Here is a 27,973-nt window from a genome sequence, read left to right as displayed (position 1 = left end):
CTGGGTATATGTTTACTCTTGGAGGTGGCGCTGTTTCCTAAAAGTCTTGCAAGCAAACGATCTTAACTAGATCGACAATGAAAGCAGAATTAACAGCATTAGACACATCTGGTGTCGAAGCAGGATGGCTTCGAGATCTTTTGATGGACTTGCCATTGGTTGATAAACCGGTTCCGGCTATCCTTATGAACTGCGACAATCAGACTGTCATCACCAAGGTGAAGAGTTCAAAGGACAACATGAAGTCCAACAAACACATAAGAATGAGATTAAAAGCTGTCAGAAAATTAAGAAACTCCAGAGTGATAGCGTTGGAGTATGTCCATACGGCTAAGAATCTGGCAGATCCCTTTACAAAAGGGCTATCACGTGTTGTGATAGATAATGCATCGACGGAGATGGGTATGAGACCCACATGAGTTGCCATGGTGGTAACCCAACCTATGTGATCGGAGATCCCGTGAAGTAGGACCTAGGAAAACAAGCCAGTGGTGAATTAAGGAGAGTAACTATACTAACCCGCTCCGTTGGAGTTGCAATACTCTCAATACTGTATGGTAGGATGACTACTGTCTTACTGTGTTTCAAAGCTTATGAAAGCAAGATGCTATCCTACAGAGCGATCTTTGGAGGAACACACCTATATGAGCCCGACTGCTGGTCACAGTCTATGAGATTGAGGTGATCTCTAGTAAGCTCATGAACAGGCCAGGAGTGTGACTTATATGCTCCACCCGAGGGGTCAGTCTTCGGCAGCCTAGTACTGGTAAGACATATAATGAAGCTTCTTTACGCCAAACTGACAATTCAAGGCTTAGTCCATTGTTCAGTTGTGAAGGAGTGTAGCTGCTTGTTCTAGGTGAAGTTCAACCTTAATAGGTCTTCACTTAAACACTGGTATATCAAAACAGTAATTGGGACAGAGGACACAATGGGCCCTCGAGATCTGGTGGGGATTGTTGAAATATGGGGTGGGCTCTAGGCCCATCCAACAATTTCAGAAAATCAATTTTAGAAAAATCTCTAAGGGCTCATGTGGGTTATATGGCACTAGGTGTAGTGGGAAGTTTAGTCCCACCCCGCTAGTGGAGAAGGAGTTGGACCTCTTTATAAGGGATTCTCTTCTACATGCTATTGGAGCTTGAGAAGAGGCCCTCGCGCACTCCACCTCCGCCGCCCGCCACGCCACGCCTCATCACGACGCGCCGCAGGTTGCGGGATTGAGCCGAGCCGAGCTCACACCTACGCGTTTATTTTTGCCAGACACTAACGGAGAGTTTCTGACAACTGGGCCACGATCTGAGACGTCGGATCGTGGGCTATCACGGACATGGGTCGAGCCCACGTCTCTCCACGCGGCTGCGCCTATATAAGTGTGCGATGTCTCCTAACCCTAGCCACCACGAACAGATCACATCTGCTCACGCACACTGCCCACCGTCGTTCCTTTGCTGTTGCTGCCGCCGGTGACTCCATCCCGTCCGCCGCGTACACGGTTGACGGGGAGCAGGTCTCCGAAACCCCGTCCCTCTGGTTCCTGTACAGGAGAGGGGCGAATAGGTTTTTAGAAAGCGGCTACGCGACTGCTCGCTGTTCGTCTACTTCCTCTACGTCCACGTCGCTCTCATCATCACCATGTCCACCGACGCCGAACGTGCCGCCGCCAAGAAGCTTGAGGCCGACAAGAAGACCGCCGAGGACGCCGCTGCTGCCGCCACCGCCGCGGCAGCTTATGCATCTACTGGAGGGTATAACGCGTATATCCCTCTCATGATTATTTCCGTATTAGCAGTACTAGCATTATGTGTAGACATGTCTACTGTTTGTGTAGTACGTGCTCGTTTAGATCAATATCAATATGTTGCTAATTCTGTCAATGCCATGCTAGTCATCTATTTATGGATTAAATTAGTCAAAAAATTGCCTGTTTACTCAACACTTGTTGTGCTGTATGTTGCTGACGGGCTAAATACGATGCTATCCAAGCAAAAATCCAAAATTTTACAATCGTGTTTTCGTTACACTTGTATCTCAGGTGTGCACAGGAAAATGCCCTTGTAGATTAATACAGGTGGAAAATATAAACCGGTCTCCCAAGCGCAGCCTACGGCAGCTGCGCATATACATACTTTAAACGCACTGAACCTGTGGTAATCTGCATCTGAGTTTATCTTACACCCATGGACTCCCCGCCTAGTTCTACATTGTACTCCAGTCCGCAACAGCATTTAATAGGATCAGAAACTCCCTGCAGAGAAAGATGTTCAGCTTCTTAAGACTGCACATGGCATCATTGAAAGTAACGTACTCCCTCCGATCCAAATTAATTGACGCAACTTTAGCACAACTTTGTACTAAAGCTGCGGCATTAATTTGGATCGGAGGTAGTATATGTATTTCTCCATGAGAAGAAGAAAAAGGAAATCAATTAGATTAAATCATGGAGCAACCAAACTGAAAAGTATCGGTAAAACACCTTCATTTTAATGATTCGTTCTTCAAGAGACTGGAAGTACTCGGCTTCTCCAGCTCCATCACCTTGTAGAGCTTTGTATTCTTCCTCCAAGGACTTCTTATCCATCTCCTGCACTGCAGCCTGCAGGCACCAGGATGAAATAACACACATGGAGAATGACTTGATAACAGAACGATGTTTACGGTTAAGAGAAACACACTGAACTTACAGGGAAGCTAGCAGTTATGTTGCTCTCCTGCTCAAGGGTCTGCTTACACTGCAAAGTTAATAATTCTTTAGTTGAACTAAAACAGCAATTGCGACTGCTTGACAGATCTAGGGCCATAAGAGTCTCTAGAATTAGAATACTTCGCTGATTTCTAAGAGGAGCTGTGATCCTTTTGCTTTGATATCCAGTAGCTTCTTCCCAACGTCAGATTCCTGTTTATTAGTTAGTGAGCGCCACATGACAGGTTGGATGTTCCTTTGCTACAGGAGGAGAATGGGAAGCATGGAATACCTTGTCTATGCTCCCTCCTAAGTTGAGCACTTCATACCTCTTCCCTGCAATAACACAACAGATCAATATTCAGGTGAAGCTATTAGTTACAGTTTCACAATTGACAATCCTATTTATGTTATCCAATGTAGCAGTTTCACAAGTTCAAAGTCAAGATGATATCTAGAATGGTGCAGACCTGATAGTAAGCTAATATAGTTTAATCTCAAAATTTCAAGCAAAGTAACATCACTCAAACAGAAAACAGGTAATATAAAACAGAGCCTGGTCAGTGCACGCATGTAGTTCGCTAACTGCGTCGATCAAAAGTTTTTTTTTACTAATTGCAGAAAACCACCTCATGTAGATTGTTCAGATACTCCATATCAGCAGCACTGCTTCCATTCATCAAGAAGCTAGTACAGAGCACCTGAGATGGGACCATTATGCTTCCATGAAGTTTGCTCCTGGCATCCTGGCAGCATCCAAGATTGGAAATGACACTGACAGGTGGGAGCATGATTACCTCGCCCAGCTCATGTGTGCTTCGTAGTGCAACACAGTATCATCCTCACGTAGCTTCATGGCTGCCAAGTTTGAGGAGCCCATGCACAGTGTTTGTAGCTACCCCTTGTGACCTAGCTTTGCCGCTCTATGTGCACCCTTGGACAACGGCTCAATTGCACCATGTAGCTGACTCGCTGCCCCTGTGGCATCTGCCTCCTGTGTATTCCAATGACGAGACCATCAACCACTCCATCCCACTCACCTCGTCCAATCAAACCAAGTTGCCCCACGACCACCCTGTGAGGCGCCACTCTGAGAAACTGAGCCAAGCTTGTGTTATTTATCACCTAGTACCAGAGCAACTTAGACTCCTTAGTGCATGCTTATGGTTAGCATTGCATAGTAGTCAGTTCAAAGTGACAAAAACTTCAACACAAGTCTAAGGGTGTGTTCCCAAGAAAACATGTCTAGTGATGTGGGTTAGCACTTGAAAGTAGCAAGTCGCTTATAGAGCAAACGACATGTTTCAGCCTTAAGGGTAGATATGGGTGAGTGGTAAGTAAGAGACTGGTGCAGTGACGCAGAGGCATGGTGGGGTGAAGGAATGTGCAAATCGAAAGCATGAGGCACAGGTAGCTTAGGCCCAGAATTGTAGGAGATGGTACAGTCAGGATGTTGCTACTTTGATAATCAGGAAATAATGGCTAGTGGCGAAAGAGAGAAAAGATGGATAAGTTAAGCTACCCCCACGAGGCATGTCAAAGTATCATGCTAATGAAACCGCCTCCTAAAGCTCCCCAGTGGGTTTTAATGGCTTCGCAAAGGTTTGGTAGCTAGTTTCTAAGCCTTAAGGGTAATGTAGTCGGACGCCAAACGACATGGCTGTGTCAAACGTCATGGTATTAAGTAGACTTCTCCAACAACAACAACAACAACAACAAAGCTTTGTCCCAAACAAGTTGTGGTAGGCTAGAGGTGAAACCCATAAGATCTCGCAACCAACTCATGGTTCTGGCACATGGATAGCAAGCTTCCACGCATCCCTTTCCATAGCTAGTTCTCTTTCGATACTCCAGTCCTTCAGATCCCTCTTTATGGACTCCTCCCATGTCAAGTTCGGTCTACCCCGACCTCTCTTGACATTATCGGCACGCTTTAGCCGTCCGCTATGCACTGGCGTTTCTGGGGCCTGCGTTGAATATGCCCAAACCATCTCAGACGATGTTGGACAAGCTTCTCTTCAATCGGCACTACCCCAACTCTATCTCGTATATCATCATTCCGGACTCGGTCCTTCCTTGTGTGGCCACACATCCATCTCAACATACGCATCTCCGCCACACCTAACTGTTGAACATGTCGCCTTTTAGTCGGCCAATAACTCAACAGCATACAACATTGCGGGTCAAACCGCCGTCCTATAGAACTTGCCTTCTAGCATTTGTGGCACTCTCTTGTCACAAAGAATGCCAGAAGCTTGGCGCCACTTCATCCATCCGGCTTTGATTCGATGATTCACATCATCGATATCCCTATCCTTCTGCAGCATAGACCCCAAATATCTAAAGGTGTCCTTCGAGGCACCACCTGCCCATCAAGACTAACCTCCTCCTCCTCGTGCCTACTAGTACTGAAACCGCACCTCATGTACTCGGTTTTAGTTCTACTAAGTCTAAAACCTTCGGATTCCAAGGTTTGTCCCCATAGCTCTAACTTCCTATTGACCCCCATCCGACTATCATCGACTAGCACCACATCATCCGCAAAGAGCATACACCATGGGATATCTCCTTGTATATCCCTTGTGACCCCATCCATCACCAGAGCGAAAAGATAAGGGCTCAAAGCTGACCCCTGGTGCAGTCCTATTTTAACCGGTAAGTCATCAGTGTCGCCATCACTTGTTCGAACACTTGTCACAACATTATCATACATGTCCTTGATGAGGGTAATGTACTTTGCTGGGACTTTGTGTTTCTCCAAGGCCCACATGATATTCCATGGTATCTTATCGTAGGCCTTCTCTAAGTCAATGAACATCATATGCAGGTCCTTCTTTTGCTCCCTGTATCTCTCCATGAGTTGTCGTACCAAGAAAATGGATTCCATGAGGCATGAAACCAAACTGATTTTCGTCACGCTTGTCATACTTCTTAAGCGGTGCTCAATGACTCTCTCTCATAGCTTCATTGTATGGCTCATCAGCTTAATTCCATGGTAATTAGTACAACTCTGAACATCCCCTTGTTCTTGAAGATTGGTACTAATATACTCCGTCTCCATTCTTCTGGCATCTTGTTTGCCCGAAAAATGAGGTTGAAAAGCTTAGCTAGCCATACTATAGCTATGTCTCCGAGGCCTGTCCACACCTCAATGGGGATACAATCAGGGCCCATAGCCTTACCTCCTTTCATCATTTTTAGAGCCTCCTTGACCTCCGACTCCTGGATTCGCCGCACAAAACGCCTACTGGTATCATCAAAGGAGTCATCCAGTTCAATGGTAGAGCTCTCATTCTCCCCATTGAACAGCTTGTCGAAGTACTCCCGCCATCTATGCTTAAGTTCCTCGTCCTTCAGCAGGGTGTTAGCTATGATCACTGTCAGATCGTCCAAGATGGAAGTTTCTTCACAGAATCACTGTCAGATCCTTGTTTTGCCTCTTCTACTAGTGCCCCAACCGAACCGACAACCTATCCAACTCCTTGATTCGGTTTTTGGTAGGAGCACGAGTCTCCAACTTGCATAATTCATTGACTAGCTGTGTAAAGCATTCATAATAAAGGCATGTATGTATTTTTTTAAATCATTAAAATGTTATGTTGGAACCTTTGTTTGTCATGTGTATGAATAGTACTCATAGGTGTGGAACACAAGCTTTTCCTCGACTGGTGAAGATGAGCGCAGTTGGGTCCTGAGGAAAAACTAACCCCGCGCCAAGGTAAGCTAAGTAACATGCATACAACAAGCATATGAACTGACTCATGTCCGAAGATGGAAAGAATAATTAAAAGCCACTATTATTTGACTTTGTTTAGCAGAACCCGTACCTTCAAAAATGTTCTGCTTGTTCATAGGTGCTTCAGCCTGCATGAGTGCATATGTTACAACGATGATCGAAACAATATATTGCCTCGCTTAACAAGAGCGTGAAACGACAAAGAGGGAGTGAATTAATAAAAAATCCTTATGGTCCAACTTGCATAGTAGATGTTGAGTATCAACTTACTCAATTCAAAGTGGCCTAATAACTGTCAAACATTCATGTACAACTTATGCAAGAGTTGAATTACCATGAATAAACACACCATACAAAGTGATTCTCATGCTTAAATTACTTTTACTTCGGTTAGAGGTAAGTAGTTGTTTGATTGTCTCTAAGCTATTAGGGATAGAAAGTTTTTTTGTTACAAGGAGATACATTTTAGCCATGACAGTTAACAACCATATCTTCTCTTCAAGCTAAGCTTATGACGAACTGGACATACAGGATCCAATGTCATTAGTTGACTAAGCGGTGACAAACTCTCTAGTTTGTTGTGTTTTGTTTTGCTCCTTTTTCTTTTGGGTTTTTATCAGTTTTGCCATCGACTGTATAACGCTACTCAGTTTTGCCACTAAACATTTTTACTACTCAAAAATGCCACTGTCATATTAGATCAAGCTCAAAAAGACCATTTTTCACCGTTACTGTTTGGTCAATACACGTTGACTGAAGGTAGATGACGAAACTACCCCTATCCCATTTGTAAGGGGCGTATGAGAAAAAGAGAATAAAATTTGGGACGGCGGGGGTTCGAACCGAAGACCACAGGCTACACAGCGCGCGAGCTGACCAACTGACCCAGGGAAACGCTTTGTTCTGTAAGGAGATATACGTCTTATATACATATATCCGAACCTAACTAAACAGAACCCTTATCTAATCCTTTGCCCGATCTGTTCGTGGCAGTTTCCCCAGCCGGAACCAACATCCCCAGCCACCTCCGCTGCCTACCAAACTCCTCACCTGGCACCGCCAGTCGCCGGGCTGCCAGCCCAGCTCCGGCGCGCCCCCACTCGCCGCAGCTGCGGCGCCTCCCGCCGACTGTCGCCACCCTTCGCAGCTTCGGCTCTTCCTCCCGCCGGTCACCGCCACCGGAGGCAAGCAGCTCCGGCGCTTCTCCCCCTTACTCCGCGGCTCCTCCCGAGTCTTGAAGTGCAGTTGTTCCACGGCAATGGCGACGGACAGCAGGACCGAATCAGAGGGTTGCGTCGGCCACAGGACGCCCCAACATGACATAGGCTCTGAAATTCCTGCATTGTGAGTATACTAATTCTTAGTGTGCGTGTGGTTGAATATAACTTGTAGAGGTCGAAATTTGTACGTAAAATTTGTAGTAGCTGACTTTGCCTTACTGATAATCGCGTGCAATTTGGTACTTGTGTTCCTGATGGTCAAGATGGATGCGGATACTGCTTGTATGCTGACAGTTAGGATGGAAACAAGCCGTAAGAGTAGCGATGGTCTCAAGCGATATGTTGGCGGCTTTGATTTTCCTCTATTCGTAGAACCTAGTATCACACACAAAACATTGCTGCACAAGCTGTGTGATAGCTATCCATGGGGGTGGCGTGATTACGTTGAGTTGAAGTACTATGACAGGGAGCAGAATAAATGGGGTTGCTTTTGTATGTGATGATGATGCAGCTTTGATGTTTGGAAAACATCAAGATTCAAAGAAAATATCTATGCAAATTGAGGTTCTTCAAAAATCCCAAACTCCTAGCACACCTAGCCTTAATCCACCTACACAACCTTGTTACAGTGAGAGTCAACATACAGGGAGTCAGGCAGTTGATGTTGATACAGTCAACATACGGGGAGTCAAGCAGTGTACTAGTGTTGATGATGCTAATAGAGACATAACCGATGATGCTATACCTGATGATGCTGTTCTCTCGGATAATGATGATGAGCGGCAGTATCCAGACTTAGTCAAGAAGTCTACCAAAGAAGATTTGACAGATATGGAAGAGGAAGATAATCCTCCAGCATATGAATCCACTGACACTGAAGAGGAAGAAGAGAATAGAGACATGGGTTTAGTTGATGAAGAGGAAGAGGAGGAGGAGGAGGACACACCTGTTGTAGTATATGACAAGGAGAATCCATTATTTGCAGAAGGCTCGATATTCCCCTCTTTATTGGACTGCAAAAATGCACTTTCTACTTTTGCAATTAAACGTGAATTCGACTATACAGTCGAAAAGAGTGATTCTAAAGAGGCTGAGAGCAAGTGGTGCATATAAGAGGTGTAAGTGGAGAATTCATGGCTCTTATATGAGGAATAGCACAATATTTCAGGTACAACTTGCTAACATCTAGTTGATTTGTTTATTGTACCCTTTATTTTGTGGAACTGGTAACTATACAAATGTGGCAAGTTTAACATACTAGCAACATACTAACTAATTTTGTTGTTTCCTACAGATCAAGGTGTGTCCTTTCTCTCATACATGCCCAACTAAGCTGAGAAGTGAGAAGTTCAAGCCGGCAAAGAGCAGGTGGGTTGCTGATGTTGTGCTGGATTGGGTGAGAAAGAACCCACATATTGGCCCTACTGCTCTTCAAGAGAAGATCCATGAGAAGTACCACTTCACGGTGCCATACATGCGTGTATCTCGTGGTAAGGACAAAGCAATGGATATGATTAGTGGAAAATGAGAAGATAGCTTCCATCGTCTCTATAGTTTCAAGGCTGAGGTGGAGAAGTGTTCTCCTGGTAGTGTAGTGGAAATAGACAAAGAGACTATGCAGTACACAATCAAAGGAAAAGTGAGGGAGAAGGAATGCTTTAGGAGGGTGTTTGTTTCATTCAAGGCATGTTGGCAAGGCTTTTTAAATGGATGTCGACCATACTTGGCCGTAGACTCAACTGCACTAAATGGAAGATTCAAAGGGCAACTAGCTTCTGCTTGTGCCATTGATGGCCGTAATTGGCTTTACCCAGTTGCATATGGGGTGCTAGAGACAGAATCATCTGAAAGTTGGGCTTGGTTTCTTCAAAATCTGTGTGGGCTTATTGGGCATCCTGAAGGACTAGTCATACACACTAACGCTTGCAAAGGTTTAGAGACAGCAGTAGAACAAGTGTGGCCTGGAGTGGAGCATAGGGAGTGTATGAGGCGTCTTGCTGCAAATTTTCGAAAAAAATTCAAGGGCAAGGTCTATGATGATAATCTTTGGGCTGCAAGCTTAACTTTCAGCTCCAGAAAGCACAATTGGCATATGAAACAGATCCTTGCTAAGAAGAGTGTCCAAAAATATATGGCTGAACACCACACAAAGATATGGTATAGAAGCAAGTTCAATGAAATCTGCAAGGTTGACTCCGTCAATAACAACCTCGCAGAGTCATTTAATAGCAAAGTCAGGAAAGTTAAGGCTCTTCTTAGGGCCTGTTCTGATCTCCTCCAACTTCACAAAACTTCACAAATCCAGCTTCCCTAGCCAGCTTCTCGCTTCATCTAGCGATTCCCGAGCGTTCGGCGTCGTGTGCAGCTTCTCCCATCGCTGCAGCCCAGCTGGGAGGTTGTGGGCCTATTGGGCGCCAGTTTGGGACGGTTGGAGGCAGCCCGGTATGGGCTAGACATCGAGGGAAGCCGCCCCTGTACCGATTCGATGGAGAGCGAGAGGAGCGTTATGTTTCGTGCGAGCGTACCAGTTCGCTGGCTTGGACTTGGCGGTGGCACTTCCGTTGTAATACTGGCCAACTCCAGCTTTTCGCATCGGTGGAGCTGGGCCGATGCTCCTCCAGGATTTTGCACTGCCATCGGGCATAACTTCTAGAAGCCAGCTTCTCGTAGCAAAACTGTTCGGGAAAAATTCATCTATGAAATTTGTGGAGTGTGGAGTTGGAGGACTTCAGAACAGGCCCTTATTGTTGACATGTTGGACAAGATTAGGCAGATGATAATGGAGAAGTTTGATCTGCGGATGAGGATAGCATTAGAAAAATGGCTTGGCCATCTCATAATACCAAGTGTGATAAAGACACTGCATGCCAAATCCAAAGGTAAATATCTTGTATTCTTTCAATTGATTAATTTCATAACAACTAAATTCAATGATTAACGTTTTGTGTTCTTTTCAGGGCTGAAGATGATGGTAATTAGACGCAGTGATGTTGAGGCAGAAATTACTGCAGTGGACAAAGAGAATAGGGAATGGAGGTACCCTGTTGAGATCGCAAAGGAAACATGTAGCTGCAGGCAATGGCATCAAGGGTTTGCCATGTATCCATGCCCTGTACTTTATTACTTCACTACGAGGTCCGGTATCAGAAATTGAACCATATGTACATGAGTTCTACTCCGTTACAAAATTTAAGGCTGCGTATGCGGACAACATACCTGCAATGGTAGGCAAGCAACAATGGGGCATTGTTGACCCTGGCTTCAAACTACATGCTCCAGTGTTGAGGAGGCCAAAAGGCCGACCAAGGAAGACTAGAATTAGATCTAGTGCTGCAGGTGCTGGCGTGGGCGCTAGGAAAAGGAAGTGCAAGCGATGCGGTGGCTTCGGGCACATTGCCAGATTGTGCACAAATCCAGTTGACCCAGCATTTGGAGAAGATGAGGCTGACCTCCAAGCTAGGGAAGCCCCTTTTGTGGCAGGAGAAGGCGACCCTGAACTATCAATGGTTGCAAGTTCTGCTAGGTAACACGAGAAGAACATGTGCTTTTCTATATGTATTTTCAACATCTATTTTCATTCTTTTTTGCAACATGACTAACTTCTGTACAGCTCAAAGAAAAGTGTGAAGAAAACAGAGAACACTAGGAAAAGGAAGGACATGCAAAATGAAGTGTGTACCACAACCGAAGGACGTGCAGGTGGATTTGTTTCGTCTCCCATGCATATTCGAGTTGCAAATGCGGAACTACCAGACAGTCCTGCTAAAAACACAAGAAGCAAAAAGAAGCTACATATGTGAAGTTTGTGTGATCGTGACCTTATGCTTGTGAACCTGGACATCCTTCTTTTCAACCTTATGCATGTTTGAGAATTTGGACCTTTATATTTCGACCAGCAAGTGGATGTTATTGAACCTTATTTATGTTTGTGAACCTGATTTGTGTGTGCTGAAAAACCAACAAGTTGATATTTTGAACCTTATTTATGTCTGTGAACCACTTTGTGTTTGTGTCGTTTTCAGAAAAATGGGCAGTCACCATGCTGAAATTTTCAGAGAAATTTAGAATACCACGTGATCCTGCTGTCATATGTGTTGTTTCTGTCAATTAGTGTGTGACCTTCAAAAAAAATTGGGCGTGACGGTCTGCCTCATTTGTCTATGTCTACTAGTACCAGACAGATTCTTCCAGCCGGCTAGCCGCTCATGCAGATGTGTTGTCCATACTAACTTTCAAACCCAAGTCCAACTAGCTAGCAACAAGAAAATATACGAGACGCTGCTGTGTCGGAATATTATTCCATATAAACATATAAGGGATATATCTCCTACATCAGAACATCTCCTTAGCTTAGTTGGTTAGCTCGCGCCTTACTGCAGGTCGTGGTCTTGGGTTCGAAACCCCACGACGCCATTTTTATTCTCTTTTCATGCGCCCCTTACAAATGGTCCCACAAGTCAACAGAGAGAGAGAGGGGTTCACAAACGGGGATAGGGGTATTTCTGTCATCTACCTCCAGTCAACGTGCATTGACCAGACGGTAACGGTGAAAAATGGTATTTCTGAGTTTGTGTCTAACGGAACAGTGGCATTTTTTATTAGTGAAAACATTTAGTGGCAAAACTGAGTAGCGTTATACAGCCGATGGCAAAACTGATAAAAACCCTTTTCTTTTAGCTACAAGGACTAGAATCATGTTGGTATGCATGTATTTGTTCAAGATCATCCAATTGTTGCTTTGGCTTGTCTTTGTGTTTGCCAATTGGAAGTGACAAGAACACATAGGATTCTCTAGTCTCTATCTATGCTCATCTTACCTAAATTCCACTCCATCTATGCACTCGATCATTTGGTCTGCAAACCCTGGAAGTACTGGATGATGTTCCAAGAACTACCGACCAAGTTTCCACCTTCAAAAATTCTCTGAGGTGTTTGAAACCTCCGGTAAAATCTCTAAATATTTATCTTTTTTGTTTGTGGATTTTAATCTTTCATCCCTGGCACTGCTTTAAACCAAAGGCTCGGTACCAGTGGTCCTTTTGTTTACGGTACTATCGGACAGTGTGCGACTTAAGCACCCGAGTACGCACCTCTACAGGTTCACTTCGATCCATATGTGCTTGTTGTGCTCAAGCTTTCCAATCGCCTCTGCCATCATCATTGTCGCTTTGCGACATTTCCATGCACTTTCTCTGCTAAATCTGCTTGACGCAATACAGTAAATCTTCCGTCGTACTTGCCGTAGTCTGCAACCGCCAGGTTAGGGTATTTGCAAACTCTAGCCCTAATCCATGTTTAATTTTAAGGCTAGATCTGCTTAGAATCTTTAGGCCAATATATTCTTCTCAAACACCCCACAATCCATGCAAGATACACTGAAAATCCATCGATTTTCATTTTGTAATTTCAAATCTTTTACAGAGCCCAAAACCATCGTAGTAGTACCTCTTGATACGACCGGAACAATGTTGAGCTAGCGTCCAAGATGTCACTGTTCAAAACTACTGCTCAGAATTGCCGACGCTATTTTAGCAGTGTGCCCTGCAGCTTTATAACTACTTGGTACTACCGGCTAAATTTCTATCTGGAACTATCGGACCTTGCGGAAAACGAAAAATTGTGTCATTCTAATTTTTCTATTACTTTCTTTGTATCCATGTGTATCTTACCTCTGCTTCTCATCTATATATCATCCACAGGTATTTGTTGGTCTGCTTTGCTTAGTGGTCTGCTTAGTTGTCTGCTTGCAAGATGTCTGGATCAAGATCTAACTCTAATGCTATCTATAGTGATCATATAGACCTGGATGTTGGATCCTTTTTTTTGAGAAAACGCAAAGAGACTTTTGCGTTTCTTTACATTGAAAAGGAAGAGTTGAAGTTACAATCCTCGAGAGGCACAGGTAATGAGCAATGCAAGGAAATTAATGTACATCCCAAGACCGGGGCATAGTGTCATGGAGTCCGGAAGCGTCAGCTCTGGCCCAAAGCTTTGCCTCGTCCCTTATCTTCGCAACCAGGCTGCTCACAGATGGTTGGGCACCCTCGAAGACACATTCCTTATGGTGTTTCCAAATCATCCATGGGGTGAGAAGGGCAATGGGAGTGAGGCCTTTGCGCATGGGTTTTGAGGTGTGTTGTTTAGCAGCGTGCCATCAGTCCAGGAGGGAGGCGTCATCGTTCGGCGGTGTGCAAGACATGCGCAGCCAGGCAAGCATCTCGTGCCAAACCTGTCTGGGAACGGGTAGCAGAGACGCAGGTGGCGCGTCGACTCGGGGCTCTAGCAGCAGAGGAGGCATGAGGTGCGGTGCTGGAGGCCGCGGCGAACAAGGCAGTCCAGCACCGTTCCTGGTCAGCTAGTCGGTGGAAGCAGCACACCCGAGGTGGCGTTCCTCCAAATGAACTTCCAGGAGCTGCTGCGGAGCGAGCCCTGGAAGGTGGCCTGATAGTAGGATTTCGCAGAGTGAACACCGCTCGAAGTCCACTTCCACAGTAGGTGATCGGGCTCCGTGGTCAGGGTGGTGTGCCCGACAGCATACCAGAGCTGGATGTACTGTCCGATCTTGTAAACTCCCAGCGCGCCATGGATGTTACAAGCCCAAATGTTGGCCAGAAGTCCATCAGAGACAGCTTAGCGACGCAATCGGAAAGCTATGGAGCAATCTCGCTGACTGAGCGCCCGCCAATCCGCTGGTCCTCCCCAAATAAGGCGGTGCGGCCATCACCCATTGCCATCGAGGTGGAGGCAAAGAATAGAGCTCACTCCTCGGCACAGAACTGCAAGTCTAAGTTGCTACATGCTCAATTGCTATCAGTGCGGATCAACCAGAGCCATCACAAGCGAAGCGCCAGCCCGGTTCGCTCTACGTTTGGGATGCCGAGGCCTCCAAACTCAATTGAGCGGCAAGTTCGGCGCAATTGACATGGCAGTTGCCCGCTATTGGCAGCCTCGCACCCAGCCCACAGGAACTATCTCAATCTTCCCGAGATGCTTGATGATTTTCTTGGACGATGCAAAGACCAGCAGCTGGTGTATGGGGATCGCATAGAGGACAGACTTGACTGTTGCGAGGCGCCCAGCCTTGTTCATGAGTCCTGCTTTCCAAGATGGAAGTTGTCCTTGTGCCGTATACACGAGAGGCTGCAGCTGCGCGGCGGTGGGGCGTCTCACCGTGAGTGCAATTCCCAAGTGAGTGGGAGCTCGACGATTGGGCACCCCAGGAGCTAGACAGCGGGTGTTGCTATGCCGATGTCACAATGGAGGGTGGCGGAGCTCTTGGCGAAGTTGACGCGGAGCTCGGAGGCATGGCCAAATAGCTGGAGGATCTCCTTCACCAGAATGACCTCCGCTGGCGATGGGTGACAACACAACATGATATCGACAGCATATAGTGAGATTGCCGGGATGGAGCGTCGCAGGTGCGGCTGATACCAAGAGAGACGGCACGACTAATCAAACGCCCAAGCACATCCACCGCGAGGACGAAGAGCTATGGGGACAGCGGGTCACTTTGTCGGAGGCCGTGGCGGTGCCAAATTGGCGATCTAGGGGCTCCATTGAGGATTCTCGTGCTCGCCAAAGGTAGCAGGATTGCAAGCCATTCCAGGAAGCGATCCCTGAAGCCATAGCGGCGCAATACCTCAAACAAGAACGGCCATGAGATGGGATCGAAGGCCTTCATGAGGTCAAGCATGAGGAGGACTCTGGGGGCCTTGAGCTAGTGGAGCAGGCAGGCTGATTGCTTGACCAGGACAAAGTTATCGAGAAGGTTGTGCCCTGGGATGAAAGCGTTCTAGTTCGAGCTGACGAGGCCATCCAACTTAGAGGCAAGGCGTAGCGAGAGTGTTTTCGCGAACTTAGCGACAAGATGGATCAGACTAATAGACCTGCAGTCAGCGAATCCGACAACATCGACACGCTTGGGCAGCAAGGTAAGGAGCACTTGGTTGAAGCGGCAAAATCCTTGTCCGCGCATGTCGTAGAGCTGCTGGAAGACGTCCACAATGTCCTGCTTAACCGTGTGCCAAGAGGCACGAAGGAACTCGGAAGTAGAGCCGTCAGGGCCCGGCACCTTGCATGCGGGAAGCCGCTTTATTGCATTCCAAATCTCCTCCATGCTGCGCCACAAGGTTCAGCGTGCAGTCGCGATCGACAAAGGTGCCCAGTAGGCCATCAAAGTGTAAGAAAGTCGCTTCCTCCACATCGGTGTGCTCGATGAGGACGCAATCGCAGAGGTGATGTTGTGCATCCTATTCTTCTGTCAGCAGTGGTGCTCTGCCCGTGGAAGAATGATGTGTTTGCATCCCCGTCCTTCAGCAAACGTCGCTGGATTCTGATCTGTAAGTTGGATAGGATCACCCCATGCGCTCAGATTCCAGACCATGACGAACTCCGTCACCCTCATCCTCCACAATCATGGTGTGCATGATCACACATGTTGCACTTCCCACAACGTCTGCATCTCATATTCTTGCAGGTCCTCGAACAACTGCAAAACGGGTTTGGAGCACTCCAAATGCCCTTCTCACCCCTTCGATCAGAGTGGACATTCGCGGTCAATCCACATGACCCACAATAGGCCCGCATAATCACTCACCTTCATATCCATCGTGCATGGCACGTTGGCCTTAGACTTTCCCTTTTTGTTTGCAACTAGACATCTGCACAAGCTTAAGTTCATGGCTCAATCGATTCATCCACATTTGTCGCTAGCTTCTAGTGCATGTAGCACGAAGGCCGGAGCAACACTAGAACCTAATTGATTAGAATACTCGACCAACTTTGTACAGGTTTTGCTCACGGCGAGAAGTGTCAACCAAAGATAATAATCAATCAACCGACTCCCACATGTGTACATGTGCCAAGTTGCCCTCGCCAAAGAAAGTAATCAGCAAGTCAGCATTGATGTGTTGTGGTAAGGCAGAGCATCACCTCAGGCAAGCGTGAGCGAAGTTCAACGAATTCAGAGCACATGCAGGCTTGCGGCGCCCACAGGTCCCGCATAAAAGCTTGGTATTCTGTAGCATTGCTCACATAACTTTTTCGGGCAAGTCAATGACCGCGAGGAGCTCGCAACCCATCCCACTTGCATCCTGAGTCATGGCCATTTATGGTATAGTTGCACGAAGGAGCTTCTCCCGCACACAACCTTGCAAACAATGGAGACTGCCACAACACGTTGATGTCATCGTGAGACCCAGGCAGCCCAAAGAAAGAGTGCCAAATCCAGAGGCCTTCTAATGCATTTGCTTCAAGAATGGTGGGCTTCTTACAATGGTCTTGATATTGCCCTTGTAGAGCATATGGGCAATTCTTCCATTGCCAATGCATGCAACCCAATGATCTAAGCATACCTGGCCATCCTCTTGCTTCCTACAGTGCCAAGTACTCCGATCCAAACACCTTGATCACCGTAGTAGCAAACCTGACCATGGCTTCGAGACGTGTGCTTTCGGACATCCGGAGGTACTCCGTGCCATAGACAAGCATCCTTAATGTAGCCGTGCACTTCTGGTAACTAGAGAATCCAATGTTTCCAACGGCATCCTTCTTCAAGATGAAGCAGTCATCATAGGCCCGTACACTATTGCAGAAGCTATCGAACACAGTTCGCCTCATCTGGATCAACGGCAGAAATAGTGCTCAAATAGCACATCGGGAACAAAGTAGTAGTCCATCGACATCATATGCCCCGTGCCCTATTCTGATTCATCACTCTATGTCCCTTGGTTGATCCCTTGAAATTGAGAGCATGCTCCTCCGCACATTGGGCATCGTCAATAACCGCAAGCATCATTGTTGTTTCATCCTCGTATTCGTCCTCATTTGACAAGGACATATAAATGAACTCGGTTCGTCCGAATCCATTGTGTTTGCTTCAAAGTAAACAACAAAAAGTAAAAAAAATGGCTATGGCATTTGGCCGAACACTTGTCGGACATGGTGTCCGCCATGGACACAAATGTGCAGGGACGGAGGGTACCTGGCGGCGGAACCAGCGGTGGAAGGGAGGCGTAGGCATCCGAGTGGAGCGGCAGAGGTCCAACGAGGCCTGGGCGGTACAGCAACGGCGGCGGTCTCAGACTATGCGGATACAAAGCAAGCGGATGGACGGAGTGAGAATAGCAGGGCTCCGGGTGGGCTTCTTTTGGGGGGGAGGGGGGTTTGGAGGGCTACATGGCGGAGGACCGGACGCCCGCAAACCTCCCACAAGGACCCCAACTTTGCTTCCAATTTGTGGGAATTTGGACGTCCGGACCATGTCGTGGACGTTTGGTGCATGGCATTGGCCTAACATGTCCAAACAACGCGGTTCGGACATTTGCGGGCGTTTTGATGCATGGCGTTGGAGATGCCCTTAGGGCTACCAGAAAGAGAACCAGGACAGTTGTTGCTGCCTGTTGATGTCCCTCAAGCAGCTCAAGCCAAAGAAGATATAGATTTGGCAAACCTAGTGACTGAGGCTCCATTGTATGTTGTGCCTCCATCACACTTATTTGTTAGTCAAGGACTAAGATGGCTGCTACTTCTGTTCATGCTAATGGAGGAACAGGAAGAGGTAGATCATGGAGTGTTGGTCTAGCAAAAACGCAAAATCTAAAGAACAGCTTGTTGCAGAAGCTAAAGAAAGACAAAGGCTGGCAGCTATTCAAGATGCCTTGCTTCAAGGTCAACCCATTACTACCAGTACTAAAAAAATCATAGAGAATGTACTTGTTGAACCAAGCTCAAGTCACTCAGTCCAAGATACAGTGCCTACAGAAGCTCAGGTAGAGGATGTGGCACAAAGTCCTCCAATCATAGACACTGCTTTAGATAGTTTGACTGCACAAGATGCAAGTAAGCCCACTGCTCAAGATGATGTACATGAGCCAAGTGCTCAAGAGCATGTGGAGAAAATTCAAAGTGATACTCAGGGTGCTTTTTTACTTCAAGCCCCTGTTTCTGAAGAGGCTCCTAGTTCTCAAGCCACTGTATCTGAGCCTAGTGGTCAAGATGCTCCTCAAGTTTCTATTGATGAGGAAGCAATAGCATGTGGAGAACCTAGTGTTCAAGATGCTCCTCGAGTTTCTATTGATGAGGACGCAACAGCAACAGCTAAGGAATCTGAAGACTTAAGGATGTCTGGTACTTTGGAGGAAATTCTTAACCAACATTAACCCTCAACTCAAGCTCAGATTGATGCTGATGAAGAGCTTGCCAGAAAACTTTCAGAAGATATGAAACTTAGACAATAACCTGAGGACTTATGGATATTTAGGACTTCTCTTTGGTGGATCCTTTGCAGCTCCCGCCGCCGCTGCATCCCAGGTCGGGACGCCCCACTGCTGCGCGTGCTCCCGTTTCGGCCGCCCTCTGGATCGAGTTGTCTAGCGCTCCAGATCGAGGCTCTCCGTCCGCTCCTCAAACAATTTTCTGGATCGGTTTGGTCCTCGGTTGATCCCGTCTCGCACATGCGTCGTTCCTCGGTGCTTGGTGCTGGCGTGCTTGAAGGTGATGGTTGTCGCTTTACTTCGACACCTTTTGTGACTTGCACCTGTGCTGCTGGCCGCTCTACGTCGACTCCTCTCACGGTTTCCACAAGTGGCGGTGACCGCTCTACGTCGACTCCTCTTGCGGCTTCCATGCGCGGCGGTGACCACTCTACGTCGACCCCCCCTATGGCTTCCACATAGGACTCTCAATCGACTCTACATGCGGCTTCCACGGGTGGTGGTGACTGCTCATCATCGGCAGGTGTTTCTACCTCGACCTCTTCCGTCGTGTCCCTGCCTGCGCGTGAGATTGCGCAGCTGCGATGCCTGCTTGTTGCTTGGGATTCTTCACCGACAGGTTCTGCAGGTTCCGTGACTGACTCTTCTAGCACTGAGAAACCACCTTCTACTCGTTCAGGTACATCCCCATGGATTCTTGATACTGGAGCATCTTTTCATATGACTTATGATTCTTCCACTTTGACCTCCATTCGACCTATCGAGTCTCTTGTTGGTGTTCTTACGGCTGATGGCACTCCCCTCCCTTTAGCTAGTTGAGGCACTCTTAGCACTTCTTCATTTCATGTTCCCTCTATCGCTGATGTTCCTCGACTTACAATGCAGCTCATATCTGGTAGTCAGATTGTTGACTCTAGTTGTAGGGTCATTCTCGACTTTGATTCATTTTCTGTTCAGGATCGTCGCAAAGGCGCTCTGCTTGGTGCTGGCCCTTGACGCTCTGATGGTCTCTGGGAGCTTGACTGGCTTCGTATTCCCTCCGCTGCCACCGCCACCAGTCTCGCAGCCCCTGTTGTTGCATCTACCAGCTCTTTTCAGCAGTGGCATCATTGTCTTGGCCATTTATGTAGTTCTCGTCTCTCATCTTCGGTTCATCGTGGTGTTTTGGGGTCTGTCTCCGGTAACGCTTGGTTGGATTGTCTGGGTTGTAGGCTTGGTAAGCAGATTCAACTACCCTATCCTCACAGTGAGTCAGTGTCCGAACGCCCTTTTGATCTCGTTCACTATGATGTTTGGGGTCCGGCTCCCTTCGCTTCGAAAGGGGATCAGCGCTACTATATCATCTTTATAGACGATTTTTCTCGGTACACTTGGATCTATACACACAAAAATTGTTGCCATGGTTCATACCCAATATTCCACTCGTGTTTTTCGCGCAGATTCAGCTGGTGAGTATATCTCCCATGCGTTGCGAGGATTCCTTGTTGAGCAAGGTACTCTTACTCAGTTCTCTTGCCCTAGTGCTCATGCTCAGAATGGTGTGGCTGAGCGCAAGTATCGTCATCTTCTTGAGACGGCGCGTGTGATGATGATCGCCGCCTCTCTTCCGCCTCACTTCTGGGTTGAGGTTGTTACCACTTCCACCTCTCTCATCAACATTCAGCCATCTGCTGCTCTACAGGGTGGTATTCCTCTCGGGCGTCTTTCTGGCCATTCTCCTGATTATTCAGAGCTTCGTTTGTTTAGTTACATTTGCTATGTTTTGCTTGCCCCTCTTGAACGCACCAAACTGAGCGCTCAGTCTGTGTGTCTTTCTCGAGTACAGTGATGGGCATAAAGGCTATATTGTTGGGATCCTGTCGGTCGCCGGATGCGTATTTCCCGGGATTTGACCTTTGACGAGTCTCGTCCCTTCTACCCGTGTCCATCCTCCTTGGCCTTTTCCACGAAGGACATCTCTTTCCTTGCATTTCCAGATACACCTCCCTCTGTGCCCGGTATTCCTACTCCTCGTCCCGCTGTCGTAGATCCGACGTCGTTCTCTCCTACGGTTTCTTCTCCCTCATCGCATGACTTTCCACCTTCACCGATACATTCCCCATCTCCACCTCCAGTGATTCCACCTCTTCCCTCCTTTCCTTTCCATTATACTCATCGTCCACGTGTTGTGGGTGAGTCTACTGATGTGCCCTCTACTTCTGGTGTGTCGTCTTCCTCCTCTCAGCCGACTTATGGTCTTCGTTCTCGGCCTTGTCCCCCCCACCTACCGATATTCTCCTTCTCGCTATGGTCTTTCGACCGTTCTTGAGCCCACTTCTTATCGAGATGTTGTTGTTCATCCTGAATGGCAGTTTGCGATGGCAGAGGAGATTGCTGCCCTTGAGCGCACCGGCACGTGGGATCTAGTTTCTCTTCCTCCCCATATTTGTCCCATCACTTGTAAGTGGGTCTATAAGATTAAGACTCGCTCTGATGGTTCTCTTGAGCGTTATAAAGCTCGTCTTGTGGCTCATGGCTTTCAGCAGGAGCATGGTCGTGATTACGGTGAGACCTTTGCTCCTGTGGCCCATATGACCACCGTCCGCACACTTCTTGTTGTGGCCTCTATTCACCACTGGTCCGTTTCTCAGCTTGATGTTAGGAATGCCTTTCTTAATGGTGAGTTGCACGAGGAAGTTTATATGCAGCCACCACCTGGGTGTTCAGTTCCTGATGGCATGGTTTGCCGTCTTCGTCGCTCTCTCTATGGCCTTTAAGCAAGCCCCATGCGCTTGGTTTGAGTGTTTTGCCTCTGTGGTCACTGCAGCTGGTTTTTCGCCCAGTGCTCATGATCCAGCGTTGTTTGTCCACCTTTCTGCTCATGGTCGCACTCTTCTTCTATACGTCGATGACATGATCATCACTGGCGATGATTCTGAGTACATTGCCTTTGTCAAGGCCCGACTCAGTGAGAAGTTTCTTATGTCTGATCTTGGTACTCTTTGTTACTTTCTTGGGATTGAGGTTTCCTCCACCTCTGATGGCTTTTTTATTTCCCAAGGAAAGTATACCCAGGATCTTCTTGCTCGTGCGGCTCTTTAGTGATGAGCGCACTGTTGAGACTCCTATGGACATGGATTTTCCCGAATATACAACACATAAACTAGAATAACAAGGACATGGATTTCTTACATGAAATAGTAATTATGGTAAGAAAAGAAAACAAATTCACTATGAGAATGACTTACAAATGGTTCTATTGCAACCATCTTATTCTTATCTGAATCAAGCCATCCCTACAAAGTAAAAAGTGCACGGTTTCAAGGAAATAGCATTCGTAACTAGATAATTTTACTCATGAAACATATAATTACGATCAGAAAATATTAACATAGGAACAAACTAAAATACTAACCTGATGCTCTTGTAGTTTGACACTCAAAGTTTCCATTGTCTTCGTGTAAAATAATCTGCCATTAGAAAGTAATCGATTAGTCTATCTTACAATTCAGAACTCACAGCATGATCCTTTTTAGAGGTCACAGATGTACCTTTTCTGGCCGAGTTTTGCAGATGTACTTGTGATTTCCAGCTGGAGGAGGTCTAACGTCTATGTAGGATGGCAAAGATTGTAATTGAAAGCATGCATGCGGGAAAAAAAATCTAGGATGAACTATGATGTTGCAACTTGCAAGATTAACTAAACTCTTGAGTATATATCTCTGGACACCACGAACAAAGGGTGGGAATTGAACATTTGTGGAAAAGAAGAAAACACAAGAATATAAGATTCCACATAATAGAAGGATGGTCAAATTTCTGATTAACAAAGGTCTCTTCAAAGAACACCTTTATAAAGTAACACATGTCTAATGTACAGTTTATGTTTAGTCCAGATGAAACAAATCTTAAATTTTGGTACCAAAAAGAACACAAAACCAGACGACTTATAGGGCATGAATTTCAATAAAAGCGATACAATAGGAACAGTTGCATTTCGTTGAAATAATCAGCAGATATTTATAGCAGTATGTCATGTCAGTGCTTTGTTACCATAGCAGTTCAATACTCATAACAAATATTAGCATATGCCAACTAACTCCTTGAGATGAAATGGAGCATGGACCGCATCGAATAAAACGTGGCGAGTATTTATTTTTTAAGAACAAGAAAATTAACTTGTCAACAAATACAAAGGGAAGTAACATCTTCAAGTATATGCTCGTTTGTATTGAGATAAAGAACAAATCCTTTTGGTCCCAAACAAGTTGGGGTAGGCTAGAGTTGAAACCCATAAGATCTTGAATCCTAGTCATGGTTCTGGCACGTGGATAGCTAACTTCCACATGTTAGAACAGGGTTGAGCTGTGTGTAGTTATCATATTGTATAGGGGCTTCTTTGCTTATTTCCTTCGCATGTATATGTACAGTTGGCATGTTGGCCCGTTTAATAGAAGCTCACATCTTAGCATGGCATAAGAGCAAGGGTTAGGTTCCTCAACCGCCACCCTCTCTCCATCAAGCCTCTCCCCTGTTCTTCCTGGCAGACCTGAGCTGATCCTGCTGTTGGTAGCCACCACCGTTCTATGCCGCTGCTATCTGTCCTTCCCGGCCGGCGCCGCCATCGCTACGCCGCCAGCCTCCTGGTTCTTCTTCCCCACCTTGCTGCTTCCCAGGACCAAAAGGAAGTGGTGCCCTGCACCAGACAAGAAAACTGGGTGTTTGATCCTCTGCGCCCCTTGCTGCTGCTCTTCTCCTCCTGGTCTGCTGCCGCCATGAAGCCCCTGCTAGAATGGCGTCCTCCACCACCACCGGTGCTGTTCTAGTCCCCCGATGTCCTGTTATCTTTGATGCACGGAACTACAAGGACTGGGTGCAGTACATCAAGCTGCACATGAGGGGCCAGCTGGTCTGGGAGCACCTCACAGGTGCTCTGGCCTGTCCTCTGCTGCCCACTCCTTTGGCTAAGGTGGCCTTCCCTGTTGATGACGGTAATACCGATCAACGTGAGATGCTAGATGCCTTTGAGGAGGCCACTGAAGAGAAGAGTATCATAATCAACTTCACCTGTGAAATCAATGGACAAATGATGATGCTCGAGCCTCTTCTATCTTGGTGAACAGCATGGATGTTGATCTCACCATGGATGTGGTGGCCCTTACCATCAGATGTGGGAGCGCCTTCACCGTCATTACGAATCTACGGGGGATGGCATGTATCTCTCTGTTGTTCGTCAAGAGCAACAACTACAGCAGGGAGATGCTAGGGAGATGCTACTGTGGATGACTAGGAGATATCGGTTGTGTGGTGCCAATTGGGCTATCTGGGAGCTGATGTTTGTCACAGATGTCAGTGTTGTGTGCAGCAACAAGCTAAGCTGGAGGTTCGTTGCCTCTACGAATTCCTCACTCGCCTCCAACCGGAGTTCGAGCAGAGTCGTGCTCAGCTGTTGGCACGCCATCCTCAGCTCTCTCTGGAGGCCCTTGCTGAGGTGCGATCTGAGGAGTTACGTTTACGCAGCACGGGCTTGTTGTCGTCCTCTTAAGCAGTCCTGGCTGCCCACGCTTCACCGCTATTGCATGGTGTGCCCTCTCCTACACCGGTGCCAGCAGCCTCCACAAGTGCTTTCTGCACCTATAGCAAACAGGATGGTCACATGATCATCGAGTGCATCAAGAGGAAGAGACACGGTCGCCGTGTTGGCCATCCTCGTATGGACCCAGGAGGCTCCTCTAATTCTCGTGAGGGCTACCTTCAGAAGGTTCACCAGGAGATGCTCACCTTGCTGCGCCGCCTTGCTGCTTCTGCACCATCCTTAGGTTCTGCTAGTTCTGATGGTCAGACGTCTGATCCACCACCACACTCTTCGTCAGGTACATCTTTGCTCTAGATTCTTGATTCTGGGGCCTCCTTCCACATGACACCTGAAGCAGCACAAGGTTGTGGAGGAACAAACCTTGCTGCTACAAAGTGTACAACACGTGTTGAAGGACCTACTTCAACGAGTTGCACTAGATATCGCTCTAGAGGTGGAAATAGGCCAATGTGGCATCAGGATTTCAATCCAAAACTCCTAGAGCACAAGATCTACTCAAAATCTTAGATAAGAACACCAAGCTCTATTATAGGAAGTGGTGGTAAATAGTCTTGTTACAAACTAGAGGTGATGACCTCTATTTATAGGGCTTTGGGAAGCCCTCACATCTCACTTCTACTTATAGCTAGAACACTCTAGAAAACATCACTTAAGATTCACCATTCTACTCATAGCTACTCATAGCTAGAAGACTCAAGAAAACAGTAGCTGGGTTAAGAAAAGAAAAGAAATACTAGACTAGAGTAGAAGTATCTAGAAGTAGCAAACAGATTTGACATATGTTTTTTTCCTCTATTGTTCCTCGTCATTCTCCCCTGGTTGTTTGGAACTCGACCTCAAGTTAGCTTCATAGAGCGCTTCTTCTGGATGGTATAGTCAGGTCGCAACATTGAATGTGTTGGATATCCCCATCTCGCTTGGAAGATCTATCACATAAGCATTATCGTTTATCTTCCTCATAATGGAGAAGGGCCCATACCTTCGCTTCTAAGCTTCCCTTTAATACCTAAAAGGCAATCTTTCTTTTCAGAGGTAGACCATCACCTTACCACCAACTTGGAATGATTTCAGCCTCCTTTTGCAGTCAGCAAGTTGTTTATATTTCCGATTATGTGCTTCCGAAACACCATGAATTTCTTTAAACAACTCAGTGTAATTATCAGCAAAGGACGATACTGAATTTGAGTTTCCCCTTGATGGTAGCTTCACGAGGTCCACCACGTGTGATGGAACTTCAGCGTAGACAATGAAAAAAGAGTTATTGTAGGATTACCCAAAAATTTGTTCACCACTTCCATTTGTCCATCTGTTTGTGGATAGGCAGTGCTAGAAAATTTGAATGCAGTGTTGACTTGCTTCCACAAAGTGAGCCAAAATGCAGCAAGAAACTTGCTATCGCGGTTTGAGACGATGGACCTTGGAACTCCATGAAGTCTGACCACTTCTCGAAAGAATAGGTTTGCCACATGATAGCATCTGTTGTCTTGCGGCATGGCATGAAATGAGCCATTTTAGAGAATCTGTCCACGACCACAAACACAGCATCATTCCCTCGTCTGTTCTTGGCTAACCCAAGACGAAGTCCATAGAGATATCCTCCCATGGAGCAACAGGAACAGACAAAGACATGTATAACCCTGTGTTCTGGACCTAGCCCTTGCAATGTGGCACCACTGAACAAACTTCCCAACATCTCTCTTTAGTTGTGGCTCGTCTTAGTCATGGCGTGCAACAAATGTTTGTGCAATGGACAGGTTGTGCTGCATCTCAAGCTTCCTGTGAACATCTCACTGAATTTCAGCATAAGAACCCAACCTTCTGGCTCAAGCACAAGCTGCTCATGGAGGGAACTGATGTCATGTGGGTCAGCACTATGTCTGCAGGTGCAAGCCCAAGCAAGACTCGGTGGCCACCACGTTATAGGAGTCCAGGATTAGGTAAGTTCAAGCCTTAGAAAGTTTGATCTGAGTGCGATATGGTTTTTTGTCACAAATAGAAGGTTTCCCCTATTGTGTTCAGGCCTAAGTCGGTTTAAAGAGTCCTTAGTTTCTAAGTCATGTAAATTGCAGGATATATAATGCCCGGGACTGGTATTGAGAGAAACAAGCAAGAAACATAAATAGAAAAGGTAGGGGTTCTCCTCTGCAGCCCTATCTCCCCTTGGCATCACGGTACCCAAAGGCAACCTTCCCCGCCCCCGTCCTCCCACCATCCACCACTATCCCTTCGGGAACTTAGGCCCTGACAGCTGAATACCAACACCTGGATTACATTTGACGATTTGACAACCCAACGGACTGGCGCCGAAGGGGAAAAAATCAACATTAGGGTATGAAAAGCAAGAAATGTATCTCAGATGGGACAAAAATTTAACCCTCGGAACAGATTTTGGAAGAACCAACCCCCGCAAAAAGAACATCACATTTCAGAACTACCATTTTTAAGACAAAATATAACTGTCCAATTGCACTTCTAGTCTGCCCTTTTTCTTGGCGATTGCAAGGGAGACGCACTCACAACGCACCTCCTTAACACACGCTTCCAAAACAGGGATCAGCGATACCCACCAATCTCACAAAGTTCCTACTAATGCGCACAAGGATGGCGGGATATAAACCCTAGTGGGTGGAGTCCTGCCCTCCCATCTTCACGACCACAGCAAGAGGTGATTCTCCGTCTGCATTTTTTTTAACGATTATGACCATCCAACTTCCTACTAATTCACAACAGCTGACGCTGTTTTCCCACTTCTACGAAAGCATGACTATTCACTCGCTAAATACCGTTCAACGTAGCATTTCACGTCCTCCAACATGCCACAACAAAGGAGTGCCATCAAATAACTTATTACGGCTTACGTGCACATATTCCCAGGATAGCAAACTCCGCAAGAGCTAGAACGAACAATCCAGGATCCTCACCTGCTTCAGCGTGGCACCCACGACCTCCAGTGAGGCGATCCTACCCTGCTTCTCGGCCATCTCCACACAGACATGCGCCCTCGCCTTGGCAAGGTGCTCGGCCTCGTCGCTCACCTGTTTCGCCTGCGCCCTCACTGCCCAAACATAAACAGCGACATCATCAACCAAGACGGCAAAATTAGCAGCGCGAATCCAGTGATAGAAACAAGAGACATTTGAACCTAAGGCGATGTCGCTGTCGTGAGCATCTATGGCCGTGCGCTGCCTCTGCTCCTCTGCTGACCGCTTCGCTGCCTCCTCTTCCAGATCTGCAGCCCAGCGACGCAACCATCGACAGCCGAGGCGGCTGGAGAGTCAGAGCGGCGGGAGCGGGGACGGGGGAAGGGGCGGTGGGTTCGCGCGACGGACCGTTCATGTAGCTGCGTAGGGTCCTCATGTTTGCCAGGTACTCCTCCATGGCTGCCGGCCGGAGCTGTGGGTCGAGAAGGACTGTGACACTTGAAATCAGGGAGAGATTAGATGCTCTCTGATTTGTAAATGTCACGTGTCATCCATCAGGACGGGTCTCATCTGCTAATCGTGAGACCTGGTCTCATATAAATTTTTTTTTTCTTTTGTGTGTTCG

At 46.9% G+C, this 27,973-nt stretch overlaps 1 protein-coding gene across 2 annotated transcripts; it reads right to left on the bottom strand.

Annotated features, from left to right (window-relative positions):
- Positions 1–1,958: 1,958 nt before the first annotated feature.
- LOC109740658 (uncharacterized) lies at positions 1,959–27,973 on the bottom strand. Of its 2 annotated transcripts, XM_020299712.4 has the most exons (12): positions 27,757–27,973; positions 27,570–27,656; positions 27,349–27,482; positions 22,383–22,441; positions 22,247–22,301; positions 22,080–22,127; positions 6,511–6,547; positions 2,976–3,019; positions 2,825–2,896; positions 2,685–2,732; positions 2,477–2,596; positions 1,959–2,248 (listed from the first exon to the last, which is right to left on the bottom strand). In XM_020299712.4, the coding sequence occupies exons 1-12, from the start codon at positions 27,803–27,805 to the stop codon at positions 2,168–2,170; spliced, it is 834 nt and encodes a 277-aa protein (XP_020155301.1). In that variant the 5' UTR covers positions 27,806–27,973; the 3' UTR covers positions 1,959–2,167. The 2 variants fall into 2 exon arrangements, with proteins under 2 accessions (XP_020155301.1, XP_045087802.1); XM_045231867.2 differs by lacking the exons at positions 22,080–22,127; positions 22,247–22,301; positions 22,383–22,441.

Source organism: Aegilops tauschii, chromosome 7 (genome assembly GCF_002575655.3).
Source record: "Aegilops tauschii subsp. strangulata cultivar AL8/78 chromosome 7, Aet v6.0, whole genome shotgun sequence".
In the NCBI taxonomy this organism is placed as follows: Eukaryota; Viridiplantae; Streptophyta; class Magnoliopsida; order Poales; family Poaceae; genus Aegilops; species Aegilops tauschii.
Note: the sequence above shows the minus strand (reverse complement) of the source record. Positions and strands in the feature narration are given on the sequence as shown.

Coding starts and splice junctions, on each gene's coding strand:
- LOC109740658 (XM_020299712.4), bottom strand. CDS start 27,805: ATGGAGGAGTACCTGGCAAACATGAGGACCCTACGCAGCTACATGAAC. Junction 27,483..27,569: donor CGACAGCGACATCGCCTTAG/GTTCAAATGTCT, acceptor ATGTTTGGGCAG/TGAGGGCGCAGGCGAAACAG. Junction 6,548..22,079: donor TGGTTGCAATAGAACCATTT/GTAAGTCATTCT, acceptor GCACTCATGCAG/GCTGAAGCACCTATGAACAA.